The sequence below is a fragment of the Amblyraja radiata genome, chromosome 23 (assembly GCF_010909765.2).
Source record: "Amblyraja radiata isolate CabotCenter1 chromosome 23, sAmbRad1.1.pri, whole genome shotgun sequence".
NCBI lineage: Eukaryota > Metazoa > Chordata > Chondrichthyes > Rajiformes > Rajidae > Amblyraja > Amblyraja radiata.
Window position 1 is genome coordinate 33,872,651 of NC_045978.1, and position 22,083 is coordinate 33,894,733.

A 22,083-nucleotide genomic window follows, 5' to 3' on the forward strand; every position below is an offset into this window, starting at 1 on the left:
AAGTGGAAGGTTGTTGATCAGGATCGGGCACTGGACGTCAAGGACATCAAGGTTGAAAAATAAAAATAAATCTTACCTAAAGTTTTCTGCAGTTCCTTGTCTAGTGCAGGTGAATGAGGATGAAGCGGTGATCCTGTGGAGGGTGAACAAGACATCACAACATCACCCACAGAGGTTGCTGATCTCACTCGTCAGCCCTGGCAACCTGCAATTTATGTAATTCAAACTATAGCCTTGTCTTCTGGAACCTTGTGTGTTATTATAGCTATCCCTGAGCACCATGATATTTATTGTCCCTGGCCACACTCTAGCTTGGGAACACTAGACATTGAACCCAATCTCTTGGAGACCCAGTAAAATACTGATTAATTGTTACCTTAGTATCATATGTGACATGTCCCAGTGAAATTCTTTGTTTTGCGTACCGTACACAACGTATAGGGTACCGACATAGTCACAAAATGTTCAATGTAGTCCCCAATGGTCACTTTTTGTTCTGGGTGCCCCACCCCCCAGACCGGGTCCCTCTTTTTTTTCTCGGCAGCGCGTCCACGACTGACCTCCGGCACTCATCACTGGCCCGTCCGACCTCCGACACCCACCACGCATGTATCCGACCTCCAGGACTAATGCTGGCCCGTCCTCGGCCGCCAGTCACCGGGTCCACTCTTGGACAGGTCTGTGCGGGGGCGGGAACTTCCGACAGCCCATATACCCACCATCCTCTGTGTGGAAAGCCTATCCCTCAGGTCCCCTGTAAACCTTTCCCCTCTCACCTTAAATGATGCTCTGTAGTTTCTGTCATTGGCAGTCTAGTGGGTGACTGAACCCACAGCTGTGGTTCACACAGGATTCTCAGATACCACGCTCCTCACCACTGCCTGCTCATCTCAATCCCTATGATCCATGTCTTCCCTTCATCACCCCCTGCCATGTGTGGCGGCAGGCAGGAGATAGGACTGTTCGGTGAACCTTTGTTACTTTGTCGGCACCTGACTCTTGTGTACTCCCAAGGTGAGCTCTGTGATTTTACCTGGATGGATGCATAACCAAACATTTGATTGTACCCAGGTACATGTGACACTAACGTACCATTGAGATACATGCTTCCTCTGCAGCAGTCATGACACCTAAAGGGCATTTCCAGTTGCTTTCCGGGCGGCAGCTGTGGAGGTGGGATTGGTTGTCATGCTCCTGTGCTCCCCTCTAGACTCATGAGCTGGTCTCCTGTAAGCACCCTCCGTCTCCTGAGTGACTGACTGCTGTCTGGAGGATTGTGGAATAGCCACTATCTTCAATCCTCAGCGTTGAATTTACATCCACCGGTCATCCCATCTCCCACCGGATCACCTACAAAATCCTGGTCCTCACCTACACAGCCCTCCACCATCTGGCCCCCCCCATATCTCACTGACCTCCTCTCCCCCTACCAACTCTCACGGTCCCTCAGATCCACATCAGCCGGTCTCCTCTCCATCCACAAGTCCAACCTCCGCAGTTTTGGGGACAGAGCCTTCTCCAGGGCAGCTCCCAGGCTCTGGAACTCCCTCCCCCAACTGATCCGCAATTCCGTGTCCCTCACCATCTTCCAGTCCCGCCTCAAGACCCATCTCTTCACCTATGCCTATCCTTAGCCCCACGTCCCCCTCCCTTTTCATCTGTGCTTGAATTGCCTCATATTGTGTTTTGAATTGAATTCTGTCTTTAATTTGTGTACTAGTCATGTCTCTACTATTTATTTCATTCCGCTTACATGTTTTTCCTCTACTTGCTAAATTTTTGTAAGGTGTCCTTGAGACTCTTGAAAGGCGCCCATAAATAAAATGTATTATTATTATTATTCATTCTGTTTCTCATACTCCACACATGAATGTGATGATGAATAATTATTTGAAATGCATCAGAACATATCAATTTCTCTTTATATGTCAGGCCTAATGTATGATATTTGTTTGTTTGTTGTAGAGCTATTATACTGATTGCTTTTTAAATGAATCTTCCATTTAGTAGTAACAAAGAACAGCAGATGCTGGTTTATACCAGCGATAGACACAAAGTGCTGGAGTAACTCAGCAGGTCAGGAGCCATCTCTGGACAAGAGGGATGTATGATGTTTTGGGTGGGAACCTTTCTTCCATGTTCTCCTGATCAGATCTGATCTATCAGTAATTCTTTCAGATCCTTGCCCCAGAGCAGGGATTCCCCAACCTTTGTCGTCCCATTTACTCCTGGCAACTTTGATAGCACACTAGACTAAGTGGGACCCGTTGGGTCCGAGCTTCACAAGGGAGGGCTGTTCCCCCAACGCAATATTCCACCTCTCCACCAATTCCAATGTACGTGCGCGCACACACACACACGCACGCATTTACACACGTACACATACACACGCGCACACTCACACACATACTCGTAAGCAGACACATACACACACACACACACACACACACCCCATTTATTTATTTATCTATCTAGTCATATATATATAATATATATGACTAGATAGATAAATAAATAAATGGGGCGTGTGTGTGTGTATGTGTCTGCTTACGAGTATGTGTGTGAGTGTGCGCGTGTGTATGTGTACGTGTGTAAATGCGTGCGTGTGTGTGTGTGCGCGCACGTACATTGGAATTGGTGGAGAGGGTGGAATATATGTATGTATGTATATGTATATGGTGTGTGAGTGTGTGCGCGTGTGTATGTGTACGTGTGTAAATGCGTGTGTGTGTGTGTGTGTGCGCGCGCACGTACATTGGAATTGGTGGAGAGGTGGAATATTACGTTGGGGGACCAGCCCTCCCTTGTGAAGCTCGGACCCAACGGGTCCCACTTAGTCTAGTGTGCTATCAAAGTTGCCAGGAGTAAATGGGACGACAAAGGGAATCCCTGCTCTGGGGCAAGGATCTGAAAGAATTACTGATAGATCAGATCTCATAACTTTTTTATTTTTCATCGAAGGGAAACGTCCTCGAGGCTGGCTCAGTGGAGGAGGACGTGAGTAAGATGGCCAAAAAGCACAGTGATACAGAGTAGCGTTTTTTTCTAAAATTAATATACAGCGCAGACAGGAAGTGGTCAAGACGAGACTTTTAATTATATCGATAACAATGTTATTTCACTTATTTATGAACAACTAATGATGAGTAGATACCGGTACACCAGAACTAAACACAGTCACAGTCAATGAGAAAAAAATGTACAAATCCAGAATCAACTGGGTAGGTGAAATTTACACCCTGGAGGTAAATTTACCCCAGGTTGGGAACCCTTGCCCGAGAGGGATCTATCCTCTCGATGAAGTTCCTTCCTGACAGATATTTCCCTCTACATTCCTTCACCTCTCTATCTGCCCCCATTCAATCAGTTCAGGTAATAATCCAGGGATGGTCTCAGCCGCAGTCCTTTTCAAACAGCTTGGTATTGTAAATGATTGTCACATACAGTACACAAATATCATGGGAAACTTGGTGTGCTATCCAGATAAACCATCCATACATGATTACACTCAAACTATACGTGACTGCGCCAGCTCGCTTTTCCCTGTGTTTGATGCAATATTTCAGCACCCGGGGTTTGGAATGGACCTGGGTCCTTGGAGTTGTGAGGCATCGGCCCCACTAACTGCACCACTGTGCTGCCGCACAGAGAACTCTCCACATCTCAGTCAGTGTTGCCTCACCTGCTGGGTATTTTCAGAATTATTTGTTTTCTTTGTAAACTAACAGTCTGCTATATGTCTGATGTTGCGGTTATTAAATGCTCAAAGAGATATTCTGCAAGAAGAAATGTTGATGTTGTATGCCCTTTGGGAGAAAGACTGCCAAGCCAGGCAAAATGATCTAGTTTCCAATTCGAAACTGTCCGTGCAGATGTTCTTTGATGGGACTGATGACTGATTAGTGCCAGCAAAGGACTGATGAAGAATATTTATGGAGACTTGTGGAGAATGTTTGTTGTATTGTTAGCTCCAGACTATTGTAAGCTTCATGTTGGTCGTTAAAGGTTGTTTGTAGGTCCTTCTTTGAGAGTTTCACTACAGCACCGTCATCTGTCTACAAGAGTTTGATTTTGGTTGTTGATGTTAGTGTGAGGGTGAGAGAGGTTAAGAGATTGTTGGATCTCCGAGGTTGGCTGCTAATGTCCCATTGCAGGAGCTGCTGGGAGAGTAGAGGAGAGGATGGGTGCCAGGACACAACTGAGAAGGCAAGGAGCCCACAGGCAGATCAACTGGACCGGCTGGAGGCTGGCAGGTGATTGTTGAGGAGCCTTGCAATAGTGGGAAACTCGTTCAGAAACATCACCCTCAAGCAGAAGTCAAAAGCAGAGCTTTCGCCATCAGCTCAAAGGTGTGGGTTGGAGGAGTGGAGAAATCAAAGAGCTATTGTTATGTGGATAAAGACAAACAAATCCAAGTGTTTGCTGACACAATTGAGATGGGGAGTTGTCTCCATGAAGCAAAGATGCTCTGGTCCACCCTCACATGGCTCAGTGGTGCTGAGATCTGAAGATGATGAGAAAATCATTTTTTACACAGAGTGGTGAATCTGTGGAACTCTCTGCCACAGAAGGTAGTTGAGGCCAGTTCATTGGCTATATTTAAGAGGGAGTTAGATGTGGCCCTTGTGGCTAAAGGGATCAGGGGGTATGGAGAGAAGGCAGGTACAGGATACTGAGTTGGATGATCAGCCATGATCATATCAAATGGCGGTGCAGGCTCGAAGGGCCGAATGGCCTACTCCTGCACCTATTTTCTATGTTTCTATGATAGCAGCCATCAGGACCCTCAACATGATGACCCACTGTGAACAGCATAAATGAGAATGGTGGTGATCAGGGAAATCCCAGTGGGAGGGGAAAGGTAGATAAGATGGCTAATTTCAAGAGATAGTTAAATAGAGCTCTTAAAGATAGCGGAGTCAAAGGATGTAGGGAGAAGGCAGGAACAGGGTACTGATTGTGGATGATCAGCCATGAGCACATTGAATGGTGGTTCTGGCTCGAAGGGCTGAATGGCCTACTCCTGCACCTATTGTCTATTGTCTACTTGGGTTTATAAATACAGAAAAAACGTCACTTTAGAAATTTGTAAATGAGTGCCGGGACCTCAGCCGAGACATTGTGGAAAGTGTAGAGGGGATGTTTGTCAGGATATTAGCAGAGATGGCGATGGGGAGTGATTGGCGACACTACCACTAATCTTGAAACAGAAAAGGACACAAAGTGCTGGAGTAACTCAACAGGTCAGGCAGCATCACTGGGGAACATGGATCGGTGATGGTTCGGGGTTGGGATCCTTCTTCAGACTGATCTTATAACAGGTGCTGAAATGAAGATGGGAGTGTTTGGAAGATTTTTTGTGGATGTCAGACGTACTGTCTAGTGGGGCACCATTACTGATGGTGCAGATTGGGGTTTAATCTTCCACCAATAATACTTCTGCCCACTCCACGGGGTCCTGGTGGACGAGCTGTTATTGAGGCATAAACCTTGAGCTGGAAGTTCAGAAGCTGTTCACAGGGACAAACATGAATCTGCACCTTAAAGATATCTACAGGAACATTTGCCAGATGGGCATGGAAAGGCCAGAGTGAATCCTCGGAAAAATAACTGAGTAAACTTTCAGATTTATCACTGTCATAACACAGAGGGTTTCTAAGTCCCAGGTGGACATAAAGGATAGAGATGTACAGCTTTTACATGCATAAGAGGGGAATATCATCCTCACTGGACTAGCCCTCCCAACAACAGCATTCCTCTCAAATGATAATGACGAAATGGGGAGAAAGATACCTTCCTTCGGACTGATTCCAATCTACAACAAGTTACATAGACACAAACAAAATCCCTATTTGTTGAGGAACAATTTATTGCAAAGCTGAATTACAGTTTCTAAGTGAGATAATGCCATGGGAATATTTCTCATGGGGTTTTCTTGTCAATTAGACAGAATAATTAAAGCCCTCACTGACTGTGAAAAGTCTCTGCACTCTGCTATACTATCTCAATTGGCGTTACATTCTTAAAGATAGTGGAATAAATACTGACATTGAGGATTATTGTGTCTGAGAGTATTATGGAATTGAGATTAGTTTGTCTATGACTCGCCAAGTTTAAAGGAACTTGATGGTATATAAGGGACAAGGGGAAGGAAAGAATTCAAAAGATATTTTGTGGAAAGATACCTTTCTTTCAAAGGTTTCCAAAATGCTTTTTAAATCTAGTGGAAGGAATGGTATTTCCAATTAATATATAACTTTAAAAACCGCGTGGACAACCAGGAGTAGCGACTACACTGAAATTAAAAGCAGCAGTCTTGAGCATCATTGTGAAGACCAGTGGACTCGCGGTGAAGTGATCAGTTACTCGATGCTGTCTTCTGGCCACTTCATCTGATGGAGAAAGCTCCATTTTGCTCGCCGGGGGCTTCCATATCGCTCCAGCTCCAGCCCTGGCACCGCTGACCTCCAGCCAATGAGACCTTGCGTTGTCTGTGGAACAGCGGGAGACGGCCCCACCTACAGAAGCAAACACACACACACAGATTTGCAACGGAACATATATATATAAATATTGGTGGAGATGGGGTGAATAAATACTGGAAGGTGGAAATACAATCAAGCAGTTTGCAGGTACAATCGCAACGTTTAAGAAACATTTAGACAGGTACATGGATAGGGTTTGTTTAGAGGGATATGGGCCAAACACAGGCAGGTGGGACTAGTGTAGATGGGGCATGTTGGTCCAAAGGGCCTGTCTCCACGCTGTATGGCTCCTATGACTCTAATAGTAAATGCTGGAAATGCTCAACAGGTTTGGCAGTATTTATGACGAGAGAAAGAACTGTAACATGTCACGCCAAGGACTTGTATGTAGAGAGCTGGGGAAGTGAGTGTGGTGTGGGGAAGACTAAAAGGGAAAGTTAGTCGGCAATAGGCAGGAGAAATGACATGACCATGGTGACAATGGTGCATGGTGAAGGGGGGGAGGTGAATGAGATGGTGTTAGGACGGAAAACAATGGGTCTGGAGCAGGTGTGAATGAGTACTAAAAACATCGCAGTGTGGTCAGGATCTGAAACTGTTGGACGTAATGTTGAACAAGGAAGGCTACATCAGACCCTCATTCCTGTAAACGTTACATCTTTAACCTTACCTATATAAGCATCAAACCAGGTGAAGATTGTTCTGTTCTTCTGTGGATTCTTCTCTTCCATTTACAATCCCCAGACATGTCCTATGTTTGTTTGCCTATTACTGCTTCCTCTTGCCTTGCATCACCATCTATATTTGTCATTTAATTTCTCCTGCCCTCCATTCTAACACAGAACCTCCCTTTCTTCTTTTCTCCCCATACCCCCACTCTACCCCCTTCCCCTCTGGGGATACTCAGCATTTGTGGAGAACAGAACGGTTAGCATCCTGGGTCAATTATCCACTGATGCTGCTTTAAATATGTTTGTAATATATAGATGTAATATATTTGGATAGAAATGTAAGTGAGCTGATTAGTATTTTGATAGATGACAGTAAAGTTGTTGTGGAGAGTGAGGAAGTGGCAAAAGGATTGAGGAGGATATCGATCAGTTTGAAATTTGGGCAGAGAAATGACAGATGGAGTTAATTGCGGACAAGTGTGAAGTGTTGCAATTTGGGAGGTCAAATGTAAGAGCAAGTTATAGAAGAAATGTTAGGATCCTAAGGAACATTGTTGTACAGAGGGATGTACAACTCCAGAGCTTGCTGAAAATGACAATATAGGTAGATAAGATAGTAAAGATGGAGTATGGTATATGTTCCTTCATAGATTGGGTTGTTGAGTATAACACCCAACCAGAGCTGGGCCCTGAATTGTTTTTCCCGTGGGAACGATCAATGTGCCCCTGCAAATCTTCATGATCTTGGCTTTGCTGAACTGGCCTGTTCCGTTCATTTCTGACTCCCCTTTGTGGGAATGTCCTCACCCCCCTTGTTGGACCTCCGCAAGGGGAAGATGTTCCCAAGGAGTTCCATAATGATGTTCCAACAACAAGGAAAGAACGATCCTTAATGGGGGGTGAAGGTGAGAAGGCCATGATCTGAGTGGGATTGAGAGATTTGTACAGAAGCACGGTGTGTGCCAGCTAATTTGGGATCTTGTTTAACTGGAATTCAACAGAATGAAAGGCACTCCAACCTTGATGTACTTGCTGATTGGGGACGCTGGCCGAACCTTCAGGTGTTCGGGAGTAAGCAGTCTGCATTTATTTCTCAGCTTCTCCTGCTCAGCCTTAATCTGAAAGAAATGAAACAGCTCTTATTGTAATGGGCTTCTCATTGATATTAAACATGCAGTTTCCCCATCCAGCTTTGACTTTGACTCAGTTACCCTTAGGGAGAATGTTAGCAGGTTGTCTAAGCACGTGTTCACTTTCCAGCTGAGGTCAAAGGAAGGGCTTTGATTGACAGCAAAGATGCTGTGGTAACTTGGCTGGGGCAGGTTCAAACTCCGATGGTTAAATTTCAGCTGCTGCCTGTGCTTGAAGGTCAGGGTGGAAAGGATGGACCTGGGCTTGCACAAGATGGACTGAGAAATGCAGAGGAATATGGTACATTTCCATGCTTGCAAGGGAGCACACAGGGGCCATTCAGCCCTTCATCTGCTCCACTGTCCATTGAGATCCTGATAACTCATGTGATAGAACCATTGAGAGGTACAGCATGGCAACACGCCATTCAGATCACCGAATACATACCTACCATCAACTACACTATATTAACCCCATTTTTGTTCCTTCCCACATTCCCATCATCTCTTCCCAGATTCTACCCCTTTCTACACACTAGAGACCATTTACAGCAGCTAATTAATCTGATATCCAGCACCTCTTTGGGATATGGGAGGAAACCAGGACAACTGTATGAAATACACGCGGTCACAGGGAGAACATGCAAACTCCACCCAGGCAGGGTTAGAAGTTAGTGGCTTACACGCTGTCCCACTGTACTGCATGTCTTGGGTATCTCTTAAATCCTTGCTTAGGAAACACCTATCATTCATAATTATAGAATTTTTGACACTCTTAAAGCCCTGTCCCACTGTACGAGTTCATTCAAGAGTTCTCCCGAGTTTGCCCTGATTCGAACTCGGAGATTTACGGTCATGGCCGCTTGTCGGTACTCGGGGCTCTCGTGGACATTTCTCAACATGTTGAAAAATCTTCATGAGTCTTCCCGAGCTTACCTGCCGTTAGCGAGTCTTCCCGAGTACCTGCCGTTAGCGTTACGAGCCGCTAAGAGACGTCCCTGAACTCCGACGTACCCGCTACGTTCGTTCTACGTGCTTACCACGAGTTTGATTTTTTTTTTAATACTCGGGAGAGCTCTTGAATGAACTCGTACAGTGGGACAGGGCCATTATTCAGATTTGCACGTTTGAGAAATGCTTCTCAACAACATTTCATGTCGTGATTTCACAGGATTTGTCAAGAATGGTCCTTCTTAAACTGCCTGATCGAAATCCCTTGATGCACCATTTCAGCCAATTCTTGGGGGTTCTTCATGGCAGGCAGCATTAGTCTGTGGTTAGACACAAATGCTGGAGTAACTCAGCGGGTCAGGCAGCATCTCTGGAGAGAAGGAATGGGTGACGTTTCGGGTTGAGACCCTTCTTCAGACTCAGACTTCTTCAGTCTGAAGAAGGGTCTCAACCTGAAACATCACCCAGTCCTTCTCTCCGGATATGCTGCCTGACCCGCTGAGTTACTCCAGCTTTTTGTGTCCATCTTCAGTTTAAACCAGCATCTGCAGTTCCTTCCTACACATTAGTCTGTGGTTTGTGGATCTAATGGGATGTGTTCCTCTTGCAGTTTCTTCCTGATGCCAGAGAGCCTTCTGGAGCCTTGTCACCTCCTTTCCCTCCTGAATCACAGTTTCCTGAACCCTGGCCCAACCTGGAATATCTCTCTCCACTTTAGTGCAAGGTGGTGAATGGGATCACATAGGCCTGGATCGAGTGGATATGGACAGTATGTTTCCACTAGTGGGAGCGTTCTAGGACCACAGGCCATAGCCTCAGAATAAAAGAACATACCTTTAGAAAGGAGATGGGAAGGAATTTCTTTAATCAGAGGGTGGTGAATCTGTGGAATTCACTGCTACAGACGGCCGTGGAGGCCGTCAATGGATATTTTTAAGGCGGAGCAAAGGGAGCGCTGTTGAGAGGGAAAGATAGATCAGCCATGATTGAATGGCGGAGTAGACGTGATGGGCCAAATGGCCCTGCTCCTAGAATGACCTTATGACTAAGACTGTGCTCAGAATGGGCAGGCTGAAATACGTCCGGGACTGAATAAATCTGGCAACTTTGAAAGTTCCAAACAGCAAACTGTTTACACGGCATAGGAAGTGAGGTCAAATCCTGTGGCTCCAGTTTCCTCCACTCTGTCCCATTTTACAGGCCATTCACTTCCATTGCTGGTGATTATAGTTGGGATTACCTGATCGCGCTGGGTCACCAGAAAGCCCCATTTGTTGACCCATTTCTTGGCCGCCTCTGTCTCCAATCTGATTGAATTTGCCCTTTAACAAAGAATATGACATTTAAGGTAGATGAAGCATGAAATTGTTTCATTCTGCTATGCAACTTGTTGGCCCAGATTTTACAGCTGACCTGCCAACATCAGCACAAAAGGACTCCAAGGGCAGGGAACCCCTAAGCCACGAGGTAGCAGGCACTCACTGATACCTGATATCATGGGAGAGGGGTTGGGCTGGTTATCACAGGATTATCTCATCAATGTCCAAGAGAATTTTGCAGCCACTCGGACGAGGTGCAAGAGGCTTTCAGCCACTCACAAGAATAGCTGTATGCTATTCTTATGCTACACTGACTCCCCTCCCCCCCCCCCCCCCCCCCCCCCCCAAATCTTTGCACATCCCCAATCCTTTCCACTCGTCACTTTAGTTTCATGTTTCATGTCTCTTGTGCTTTATGACTGTTGGCAGATCAATTTCCCTCCTGGGATAAATAAAGTCCTATCGTAAGAGTTTGATGAAATAAACACTTTTTCAGATAGTCCTTTAACATAATGGCCTAAAAAGGCCCAAGAGAGGATGTACTTCCTGCGGCAGCTGAGGAAGCACAATCTGCCACAGGCAATGATGGTCCAATTCTATACTGCTATCGTAAAGTTTGTCCTCACCTTCTCTATCATGGTCTGGTTTGGCTCAGCCACCAAGCACGACACCTGGAGGCTGCAGTGAATCGTTCGATCAGCTGAGAAGGTTATTGGCTGCAACCTTCCCTCCATTGACGATCTGTACACTGCAAGGGCCAGGAAGCGAGCGGGTAAGATCATCACTCCTACCATGGCCACAAACTCTTTGAATCACTTCCCTCTGGAAGGCGACTCCGGACTGTCAAAGTCACCACAGCCAGACATAAAAACAGCTTTTTTTCCACGAGCAGTAGCTCTACTCAACAGCCAAAAGTCTGTAGCCTCCGTTTGCTCTGGTATTTTATTTAATTCACATGTTTAAACTATAATGCTTTATTCTTAACGTTTTAATGTTTTATATTTTATTCTTGATTGTTCACTGTATGTCGTGTTGTTACTTATGAGCGGAGCACCAAGGCAAATTCCTTGAATGTGTACATACTTGGCCAACAAACTTTTTAAATTCAAGTTCAAAATGTCCTTCTAACTCTTCATGTTTTAAGCCAGAAATGTTTCCTTTTAGGTTTCTAATATATTTGAAGATGCTTTGTGTTTCTTTTCTTGATATTCTTAAAGTTTGATTGCATTTAGTGGCAACGTTTTTTGCGAGCCAAGGCGAAGCTTGGGTGATACCCAGTCGATCAACCTTGGTGACCACACTGTCGTTAGTAAATGTGATTGGTTTTATGCAGAAGATTGACACTAAATGCTGGAGTAACTCAGCGGGACAGGCAGCATCTCTGGAGAGAAGGAAATGGGTTTCTCTTCAGAGATGCTGCTTGTCCTGCTGAGTTACTGCAGCATTTTGTGTCTATCTTCAGTGTAAACAGGCATCTGTAGTTCCTTCCGACACATTGGTTTTATGCATGTGATCTGCATTTAACCATCCTCCATTCACTGCATCTTCAGGAGAAATTACCCTGCTTTTGCTGGGAGATGCATTTCCCATTTCCTTTGCTCTTTAAGGGCCTGTCCCACTGTACAAGGTAATTCAAGAGTTCTCCCGTGTTTTCCCCTGATTCGAACTCGGAGAATGTCCGTAGCGGGTCCGTAGGAGATCGTGGATGTCTCGTAGCGGCTCGTACAAGTAACGGTAGGTACCCGAGGAAATCCGGTAAACTCGTGACATTTTATCAACACTGTGAAAAATGTCCACGAGTAAAAAAATACACGTGATGAAATTTTATTTCACTTTTTACTCGTACGAGCCGCTACGAGACATCCACAAACTCCTACGGACCCGCTACGGACATTCTCCGAGTTCAAATCAGGGGAAAACGCGGGAGAACTCTTGAATTAACTCGTACAGTGGGACAGGCCCTCTAAACAAGTAAAGTCAAGAGTGTTTTATTGTCATATGTTCCAGATAGAACAATGACATTCTTACTTGCTGCAGAACAACAGAATATGTAACCATAATAAATAATATAACAAAAACTCAGAAAAAAAAGAACAAACAATAACAGTTCAATAATAATAATAATAATAATAGTCTATTGCAGTTCAGAGCTTATGAGGTTGTAGTGTTTAATAGCCGGATGGCTGTAGGGAAGAAGCTGTTCCTGAACCTGGACGTTACCTTCTTCCCGATGGCTGTGGTGAGATGAGTGTGTGGCCAGGATGGTGTGGGTCTTTGATGATGTTGGCTGCCTTTTTGAGGCAGCGACTACGACAGATCCCTTTGATGGTATGTTTGCTTGGTGTATTGTGGATTGTTGCTGCCAATCATTTGTCCAGTCCCACTTCCAATTCATTGGCTGACACAATGTTGGTGATCAGCACTCACATACTAATTCTGTTTTCCTCTCACACTTGCTAACTGACCGGCTGAATACTTCCAGAGTTTTCTGTATTTATAACACCCTATTAAAAATAAAACTTCCTCATTTTATGTCTTTGGATGTTTTGGAGGATAAAAAGTCCTGGTTCTCTGCTGCAGTCTGACATGTACAAACCTTTCCTTCTTCCAGCACCAAGCTTTGAGTTGGCTCCCACCTCATCCTTATGTGACCAGCTGCTTCCACACCAGACTCTGTCACAATCACCCCCCCCCCCCCTTTGGGCAACTACCCCACACAAACCATGACTGCTTGTTCCCCCCCCCCCCCCTCCCTTCCCCACCCTCAACAAAACCAATCCCTGGCGCATCCCTGAGTGCCTGAGGCCCAATTCCTGACTTGCCTAGGATTCCCAACTCCCAATTCTCCAGACCTTCAGCTCGAACACTCTGGGTCCTGATCCGATGTTCTGGACTTTCCCAGCCTAGTTGGTCCCATTCTCTGCCCCCTCCACCTTTCCCAATGACCCGCAGCCCACCTAATCTGTATTCTATTGTGCCACAGACTCCATGCATGACATTGTCTGGCAACACAGCAGATGTTGCACAAGATTGGAGTGAAATATCACTTTAGCTGTGCTGTGGAATATTTAACCTATTCCCAGATTAGAGGCTGGGAATTGCTAGGAATTCTGTTGGGCTTGTCTCAAATCCTGTTGTTCTCAGCCTTTCTCACCCTTTAGTATTCAAGAAGGAACTGCAGATGCTGGAAGATCGAAGGTACACAAAATTGCTGGAGAAACTCAGCGGGTGCAGCAGCATCTATGGAGCGAAGGAAATAGGCGACATTTCGGGCCGAAACCCTTCTTCAGACTGATGGGGGATGGGGGGGGGAGAAGGAAGGAAAAAGGGGAGGAGGAGGAGCCCGAGGGCGGGCGGATGGGAGGGTGGGAGGGGACAGCTAGAGGGTTAAGGAAGGGGAGGAGACAGCAAGGGCTAGCAAAATTGGGAGAATTCAATGTTAATGCCATCCGGACGCAAGGTCCCCAGGCAGAATATGAGGTGCTGTTCCTCCAATTTCCGCTGTTGCTCACTCTGGCAATGGAGGAGACCCAGGACAGAGAGGTCGGATTGGGAATGGGAGGGGGAGTTAAAGTGCTGAGCCACCGGGAGGTCAGGTTGGTTATTGCGGACTGAGCGGAGGTGTTCGGCGAAACGATCGCCCAACCTCCGCTTAGTCTCCCCTTTAGTAATTGCTTGAGGGCATTGGCATACTGAATGTGCGCAGTTCCCAAAATACAAGAAACTCAACACTATGTAGGACAAAGCAGCCAGTTCTACAGGAACCACGCCCATCATTTACTCCGTCCACTACTGGTGCAACAAGGCCACAGTCTGTGGTGTCCCTCACAAAATGCACAGTGCCAATCAACAAGGCCGCACCAGCACAAAGACTCGAGGCACTGGGACCACCATTGTCTCCAAGTTCCCCTGGAGCCAGGTACCATTGGTTGTGAGGTTAAATCCTGGAATTCCCAATCCACCCTGGTGCTTCTTTACCAGGGCCTGTGGCAGTCCAAGACCAATTCCTCAAGGGAAATAACATCCCATGATAGCATGAACACAGAAGAAAAAGCCAGACATAGCCTGAAGAAGGGCCTCGACCCGAAACTTCATCCATTCCTTCTCTCCAGAGATGCTGCCTGTCCCGCTGAGTTACTCCAGCTTTTTGTGTCTATCTTCGGTTTAAACCAGCATCTGCGGTTCCTTCTTACACAAAAAAAGCCAGTCTGTTATACTTCTTACTTCTTACACTTTACCAGTTCCCATCCACCAACACTCTCATCCATCTGGCTGAATATGTTCTCAACTTGAACAACTCCTTTCAACGCTGTGGCCTTCAGCACTTGTATGGGTCCAGCTATGTCTGTCTTTTCATTTAACTATGTTTAGTCCTTGTTCCAAATCTATTCTGGTTCCACTCCCCAAAACTTTTTTCTGTTACGATACAATAGAACTTCATTTATCTCAGGAGGGAAATGGATCAATTAGTATTGAAGCTGCCTCCTGTGCCCATGCAGAACTTATCCAATTCATCTCCTTCACTACACTTACCTCCATCTGCCCTCAAATTCACTTGGACTATTTCTGACACTTCTCTTCCTTTTCTGGATCTCTTTGTCTCATGTCAGGAAACAAACTATCCACTGACATTGATTACAAACCCAGGGAGACCCACAGCTACTTTGATTACCTTCTTCCCACCCTGTCTGTGGTATACATGCCACCAACTCTCTCTGAGGCTCATAGTCTCTGCCACAACTGCCTTTACCGTGAGGCATTCCATTTCAGGGCATCTGAAATGTCCTCCTTTTTCAGTAAACATACTTCACCTCCCATGTTTGATTCAGCATTCTCTTGTATATCCTTCCTTTTCCAAACTTCTGTTCTCACCCACCTCCCTCCAAACAAGAACTGTGATAGAGTTCTCCTCATCCTCTCCTTTCATCCACCTAACCTCAGCATCCAGCACATCGTCAATCAATCAATCAAATACTTTATTGTCATTCAAAAATACACCAACAAATGCAGATCTGAAGGAAATTTCGTTGCATCTGGCTCACCTTGCAACATAAAATAACAAAAGGATAAAATAGATAAAATAGATAACAGTGGCGACGCATTATATGGGATTCAAGAGTCTGAATTCAAGAGTCTGATGGCTCGGGGGAAGAAGCTGTTGCAGAACCTGGCCGTTCTGCTCCTTATACTGCGATACCTTTTGCCCAAGAGCAGCAGAATGAACAGTCCATGATGGAGATGTGTGGGGTCTTTCAAACCGTCATCATGTCCAACTGCGATGGGATCCATCCACGATCCATCACTGCATTTCATCAAAACTAAGGCATTATTGATGTTTTGATGAAATGCAGTGAGCAAACGCGATAATTCACGATATTTTCTATCTTTATATCTGCACGCCCAACAACTTCCACTGTTATTTTCCCCTCAGCTCTCTCTTCTCTTTACCTTCATTTTTCTTAATCTTTGGAACTCTAAAGTAGGATAACTGTGTCTCACGGTCACCCCGACTTGCAGAGTTATTTACAGCGCAAAAACTAACCGTTTTCGCGGTTTTTAACAGGGTTGAAAGTGCGCGTTTCTAGCATCAATAACATGTACTGGAAGTGACGTTTGTACCCCAGTTGGATTTTGCGGCTCCGTGCGTGAAGACCTATGACCCAGTGACCTTTCGTGAAATCACCCTATAGAGAGACATGGGCCAAACGCAGGCAGGTGGGACCAAAGATCCTATAGCTATAAGATCTTTGGGTGGGACTACTAGTGTAGATGGGGCACGTTGCTCATCGTGGGCAGGTTGGGGCCGAAAGGGGGCTGTTTTCACGCTGTATGACCTCCTCCCTCACCACCATTTGCGGACACGAACAGCCCTGCAGGGTGCACCACCGTTTCGTCCCGAAACGTTGCCTATTTCCTTCGCTCCATAGATGCTGCTGCACCCGCTGAGTTTCTCCAGCATTTTTGTCTACCTTCGATTTTCCAGCATCTGCAAGTTCGTTCTTAAACACACAGCAGCCCCGGTGTTCACAGCAGCCTCGGAGCCAGCGATAGATATCTGCATCCAAGCCCGGGATACAGTGCATGCAACGCCGGCCAACCCCACATCCACCCCCGGCCCCCGGCTCCGCAACTTTACCACATCGTGTCCGCAGCCACGAAGTTGTACAGCTTCATGTCGGTGGCCGTCTTGCTGGCAGCCATCCCGCCCCGGTCCCCGGTCTCCGGTCTCCGGTCTCCGGTCTCCGCCCGCGGCCCCGGCGGCTTCACTTCACCAACAATCGCCCATTGTTCCGCCCCGTGTCCCGGCAACGCGACGCCGTCCCGCCCCCTGACCGGGGCACAGAGCAGTGACGCCTGCCACAAACTCCCCCCACACACACACACACTCCCCTAACACTGGCCCCTATACTCCCCATACACTACCCCCCAACCACACACCCCCACTGCACCCCCTCCCCACACTCCCCCCTGTACTCCCCCCATACTCCCCCCTATGCTTCCCCCTACACCCCCCATACACTACCCCCCAACACCCCCCCCCACACCCCCCCCCCACACCTCCCCACTACAACCCCCCCCCCCTGTACTCCCCCCATACTCCCCCTTACACTACACTCCCCCCAACACTCCCCTTACACTCCCCGAGTAGCAATGATACAAAATGTTTAGATTTAAAAAATCAAGTCTGCAATTTATCCCATCAGATAAAGCATAAAAAGAAGTTTAATTTGACACCTAATTCACTTTCATATCTTCAGTATTAAAAAAAGTTATGGCCATTTTCATACTCGGAAATTAGCATCTTGTTCCCTTATTGCTTTTCCATTGACTTAACACAAAAGCTGTGATCGAGGACAGTCAAAAGCCCATAACTTTCTTAAAAATTAAGAGAGCTGAAATAAATTTTCAGTTATTACAGATTGAAGCATTCTGAAACAAATATGAAACAATCTTACTTGGATGACCTGAAATTAAAGCATATAATTAGTTAGTTACCTAATTGTAGCTAATTACAAAATTCAATTATTAGATCTAAACATCTATCCATTTCTTAAGAAAAGATTAACATTTTTAAATAGCCTAAGTGTCCAAATAACATTCACACCTCGGGTTTCGGCCCGAAACGTTGCCTATCTCCTTCGCTCCATAGATGCTGCTGCACCCTCTGAGTTTCTCCAGCATTTTTGTGTACCTTCGATTTTCCAGCATCTGCAGTTCCTTCTTAAACACATATGGATCATCAAGGTCCAACATTCAGAAGCACTAATAAAGTATTACAAATCTAATAACTAAAGCTAAAATCAATTAAACTTGAGATAATCGAGGACAAAAGCACCTAACACTCTTAAATAATGAAATATTTTCACTAAACTTAATAATCACGTATACAATGTAAATGTGGCTGTGCCTCACTGTTCAATGAGTAAATGTAAATTAAATACTGTAAATGTGCCTCGTTACATCTGACACAGATGGCGTGAAGTCAAAGTCAAAGTAGCCTTTATTGTCATTCAGATCTTGCGGTCTGAACAAAATTTCGTTGATTTGCAGTCCTACATATAGTAAAAATGACAAAAACACACAATAATCACAAATTAACATCCACCACAGTGAGTTCACCAGGCACCTCCTCACTGTGATGGAAGGCAAAAGTCTTAAAGTCTCTGTCTCTTCCCTCCTTATTCTCCCTCTGCGCCGAGGCGATCCAGGCCTCCGATGATGTGATCCCGCCGGGTGATGGTAAATAATGTCAGTCCCGCGGCTGAATCGGAGCTCCGCGAACGACCGGTTCAATTCCGCGGCCCGGGGTGGTCGAAGCTGTTGAAGCTGCCCGCCCCTCCAGTCCAGCGGACGCAGCTGTTGTTGTGGGAGCTCCGGAGATCAGGTCACCAACCTGTGACCTGCGAGCTCCCGACGATGTCATCCACTGGGCCCGCGGCCGAGTCCACTAGGCCCGCGGCCGATCACCCGAGGCCGGGTCGCCGCTGCCGCTGCCACTGCCCGCTCCAAGGTCGGGTTGCCGCTGCCGCAGCCGGTTTGAATCCATCGGTGGAACTCCATAAGAAGTGTAGTATTTAGAATGTAATCAGAAGAGGCAGCCCCCAAAGTAACCTAGGTTCAAGTTACAGTTTAGAGATACAGCGTGGAAACAGATCCTTCGGCCCACTGAGTCCATGCCGACCATCAATCACCTTTTCACAGTAGTTCTGTGTTATCCCACTTTCTCATCTGCTCCCTAGGCATTTAGGGGAAGTTTTACAGAAGCCAATTAGCCCACAGCCCTGCAAGTCTTTGGGAGGAAAGTGGAGCACCCAGAGGAAACCCACACGGTCACAAGAACAACGTGCAAACGCTACAGAGACAGTAGCTGAGGTCAGGATCGAACCTGGGTCTCTGGCGATGTGAGGCAGCAACCCTACCAACCAGGACACTGCACCTCAATCCACGAGCATTCACACACGGATCTCAAAGTAGCACTTACGTGAGGAGCAGCCATTTCCCTGCAAAATCTGGCCCATTTGCTCAGAACAGCAACATAGCCCCCTACAAGGAGATTGGAGATGCAACATAAATTTAGTCAAGAATAGGGCAAAGGAACGGGCTTGGGAACAACATAAAGATTTAAGGTGGTAGTTAGGAAAGATCAAATGACGCAGGATGATACTATTAACAAAGATGGAGAATGAACAAAGAGGCTTGTTTCTGACCTGTGGATTCTAAATTGAACTGAAGTGACCAAAATATAAAGGCATAAGACAAGAATTGGGAAACTAAACTGAAAGGTAGAACAGCAAACCGCAATGACCAACTTTAAAAAAAGCACTCACTTTACTACAAATATTTTAAGGTGAAAGATGGTACTAGATCATAGGAAAGATGTTGTCAAAACTTGAAAGTTTGAAAGGGCTCAGAGAAGATTTACGAGGGTGTTGCCAGGACTAGAGGGTCTGAGCTATAGGGAGAGGTTGAGTAGGCTGGGTCTCTATTCCTTGGAGCGCAGGAGGATGAGGGGTGATCTTATAGTGGTATATAAAATCATTAGAGAATAGATCGGGTAGATGCACAGTCTCTTGCCTAGAGTAGGGGAATCGAGGACCAGAGGACATAGGTTCAAGGAGAAGGGGAAAACATTTAATAGGAATCTGAGGGATAACTTATTCACACCAAGAGTGATGGGTGTATGGAATAAGCTGCCAGAGGAGTTGGTTCAGGCAGGGACGATCCCAACGTTTAAGAAACATTTACAGGTACATGGATAGGACAAGTTTGGAGGGATATGGAACAAACGCAGGCAAGTGGGACTAGTGTAGCTAGCACATATCATCCAGTGTGGGCAAGTTGAGCCGAAGGGTCTGTTTCCACGCTGTATCACTCTATGACTATCACACTGGATCAAAGACATAGGCTCAACGTTGTGATGCAAAGCAGCTAGCCTGAGGATTGGGAAAATGCCTGATATCATCAAAGGTGGACAAAGGCATTCCTAAGGAGAGTATGGTACAGCTTGGGGTTACTGCACGTCCCGCGGTCTAGGCATAAGCTCGGGGCCGACCGCGCCTTTGCGGTTGCAGCTCCTAGACTGTGGAACAGCATCCCTCTTCCCATCAGAACTGCCCCCTCCATCGACTGTGTTAAATTGAGACTTAAAACTCATCTTTACTCTCAAGCCTTTCTTGACGTCCTCTGAGGGAGGGCTATATGTATGTATTTATGTATGTACTTAATCTATGAACCAATGTTGTATAACGTTAGTACCTCCACCAATGTAAAGCACTTTGGTCAACGAGAGTTGTTTTTTAAATGTGCTATAGAAATAAAAGTGACTTGACTCATAAACACAGATTGTAGGAGCTTCTGCAGATATATATGGACACCTATGGACACCCTCATCAGCCCAGCTATGCCTGCTATTTTACTTGGTTACATCGTACATTCCTGTTCCAAACATAGTCTGGCACCATCCCAGGCACTTTCTCCACCACAGCAGGGCTGCCTCCTGCAACCATGCAACCGTGAAGGCAACTGGAAGCAGCATTCTACGTTGCTTTACCCTCAGAACCCAATTCGAGGAAGGGGAACACTCATAAAAGGCAGACTGAAAAAGAAAGTGCTGGAGCAATTCAGAGGGCAAGGCAACATCTGTGGAGGGAAGTGGACAGACAATTTTTAGGGGCTTTACTTCAGGCTGATGAAGTAGTGGGGGACAGCTGGTAGAAAGAGGGGAGGGGAATGGGAGGGACAAGAGCTAGGAAGTGATAGGTGGATACAGGTGAGGAGGGGGTTGTTAGAAAGATAAGTCAAGTGGGGGAGATTTCATGTTCACAAGTGATAGGAGCAGAATTAGGCCATTCGGCCTATCAAGCCTACTCTGCCATTTAATCGTGGCTGATTTATTTTCCCCTCTCATAGAAACATAGAAAATAGGTGCAGGAGGAAGCCATTCGGCCCTTGTGATCTTGGCTGATCATTAAATCAGTACCCCGTTCCTGCTGTTTCCCTTATCCCTTGATTCCGTTAGCCTTAAGAGCTATATCCAGCTCTCTCTTGAAAACCCTCAACCCCATTCTCCTGACTTCTCCCCAAAGCGCCTGACTGAGAGAAGGGTGGAGATGGTGGTATTAAAACTAACCCATTCAGTAATCAAACTTCAGGGGAATTCTGGTCTGTGCTTGCCAACCAGACATGGCTATGGAGTCGGTGAAACATTTCAAGACTTGGATCAATAGGTTTCAGTTGAGCAAGGTCATCATCTGTGGTGGAGTGAAGATGGACAAAGATTACTCCTGACCGGCCGAAATCTCTTTCATATCAAAAATGTACTTTTATAATAAAATATATATACAGTAAGTACAAATATAATTAATACATCTCTTTCTTTACATTCAATGCATCATCAAATGCATGTCTGTTCCTATGAACCTGTCAACATAGCCCCAGGTACGCCAGTGCTAGGTACCAGGTTAAGTTAAAGTGGAGTACAAGAGACGAGAGATAAGGCGTATCTTGCCCGTATTATCCACCTTTCTTCATACTGGTTGGTTTGGTTTGGTTTGGTGCTACACAATTTGGTTTGGGAACTGCTCTGCCCAGGACAAGAAGGCTCTGCAGAGAGTAGTGCGTTCGGCCGAACACGCTATGGGAACTACACTCGCCCCCCCTGCAGGAACTATACATCAGAATGTGCAAATCCAGAGCCAACAAGATCATGGGGGACCTCTTCCACCCCAGCAACAGACTGTTCCAGCTGCTACGGTCAGGTAAACGCCTCCATTGCCATGCTGTGAAAACGGAGAGGATGAGAAGGAGTTTCTTCCCAGAGGCCATTAGGACTGTAAACTCCTATCTCACCAGGGACTAACTTATTGTACCAATTTACTGTGTGTGGTGTCTTTTTTAAATTGCTGTTTCTTTTTTGTTTTCTCCCACAAATATGTAATTCCATTCTGTTTTGTAGTCTTTTTGCACAATCCGCAAGCATTGCCACTTTTCATTTCACTGCACATCTCGTTTGCGTATGTGACGAATA

The 22,083-nt window shown here is 46.0% G+C and overlaps 1 protein-coding gene across 1 annotated transcript; it reads right to left on the bottom strand.

Annotated features, from left to right (window-relative positions):
• Positions 1-4,699: 4,699 nt before the first annotated feature.
• c23h20orf85 (chromosome 23 C20orf85 homolog) lies at positions 4,700-16,912 on the bottom strand. The gene is made up of 4 exons (XM_033042014.1): positions 16,693-16,912; positions 10,478-10,559; positions 8,176-8,274; positions 4,700-6,518 (listed from the first exon to the last, which is right to left on the bottom strand). The coding sequence occupies exons 1-4, from the start codon at positions 16,755-16,757 to the stop codon at positions 6,363-6,365; spliced, it is 402 nt and encodes a 133-aa protein (XP_032897905.1). The 5' UTR covers positions 16,758-16,912; the 3' UTR covers positions 4,700-6,362.
• Positions 16,913-22,083: the final 5,171 nt, after the last annotated feature.

Excerpts from the sequence above, each read along its gene's own strand:
- c23h20orf85 (XM_033042014.1), bottom strand. The coding sequence starts at position 16,757 with ATGGCTGCCAGCAAGACGGCCACCGACATGAAGCTGTACAACTTCGTG. Across the intron at positions 10,560-16,692 it reads GTGGCTGCGGACACGATGTG|GGCAAATTCAATCAGATTGG; the intron begins GTAAAGTTGCGG and ends TCTTTGTTAAAG. Across the intron at positions 8,275-10,477 it reads TGGTGACCCAGCGCGATCAG|ATTAAGGCTGAGCAGGAGAA; the intron begins GTAATCCCAACT and ends CATTTCTTTCAG.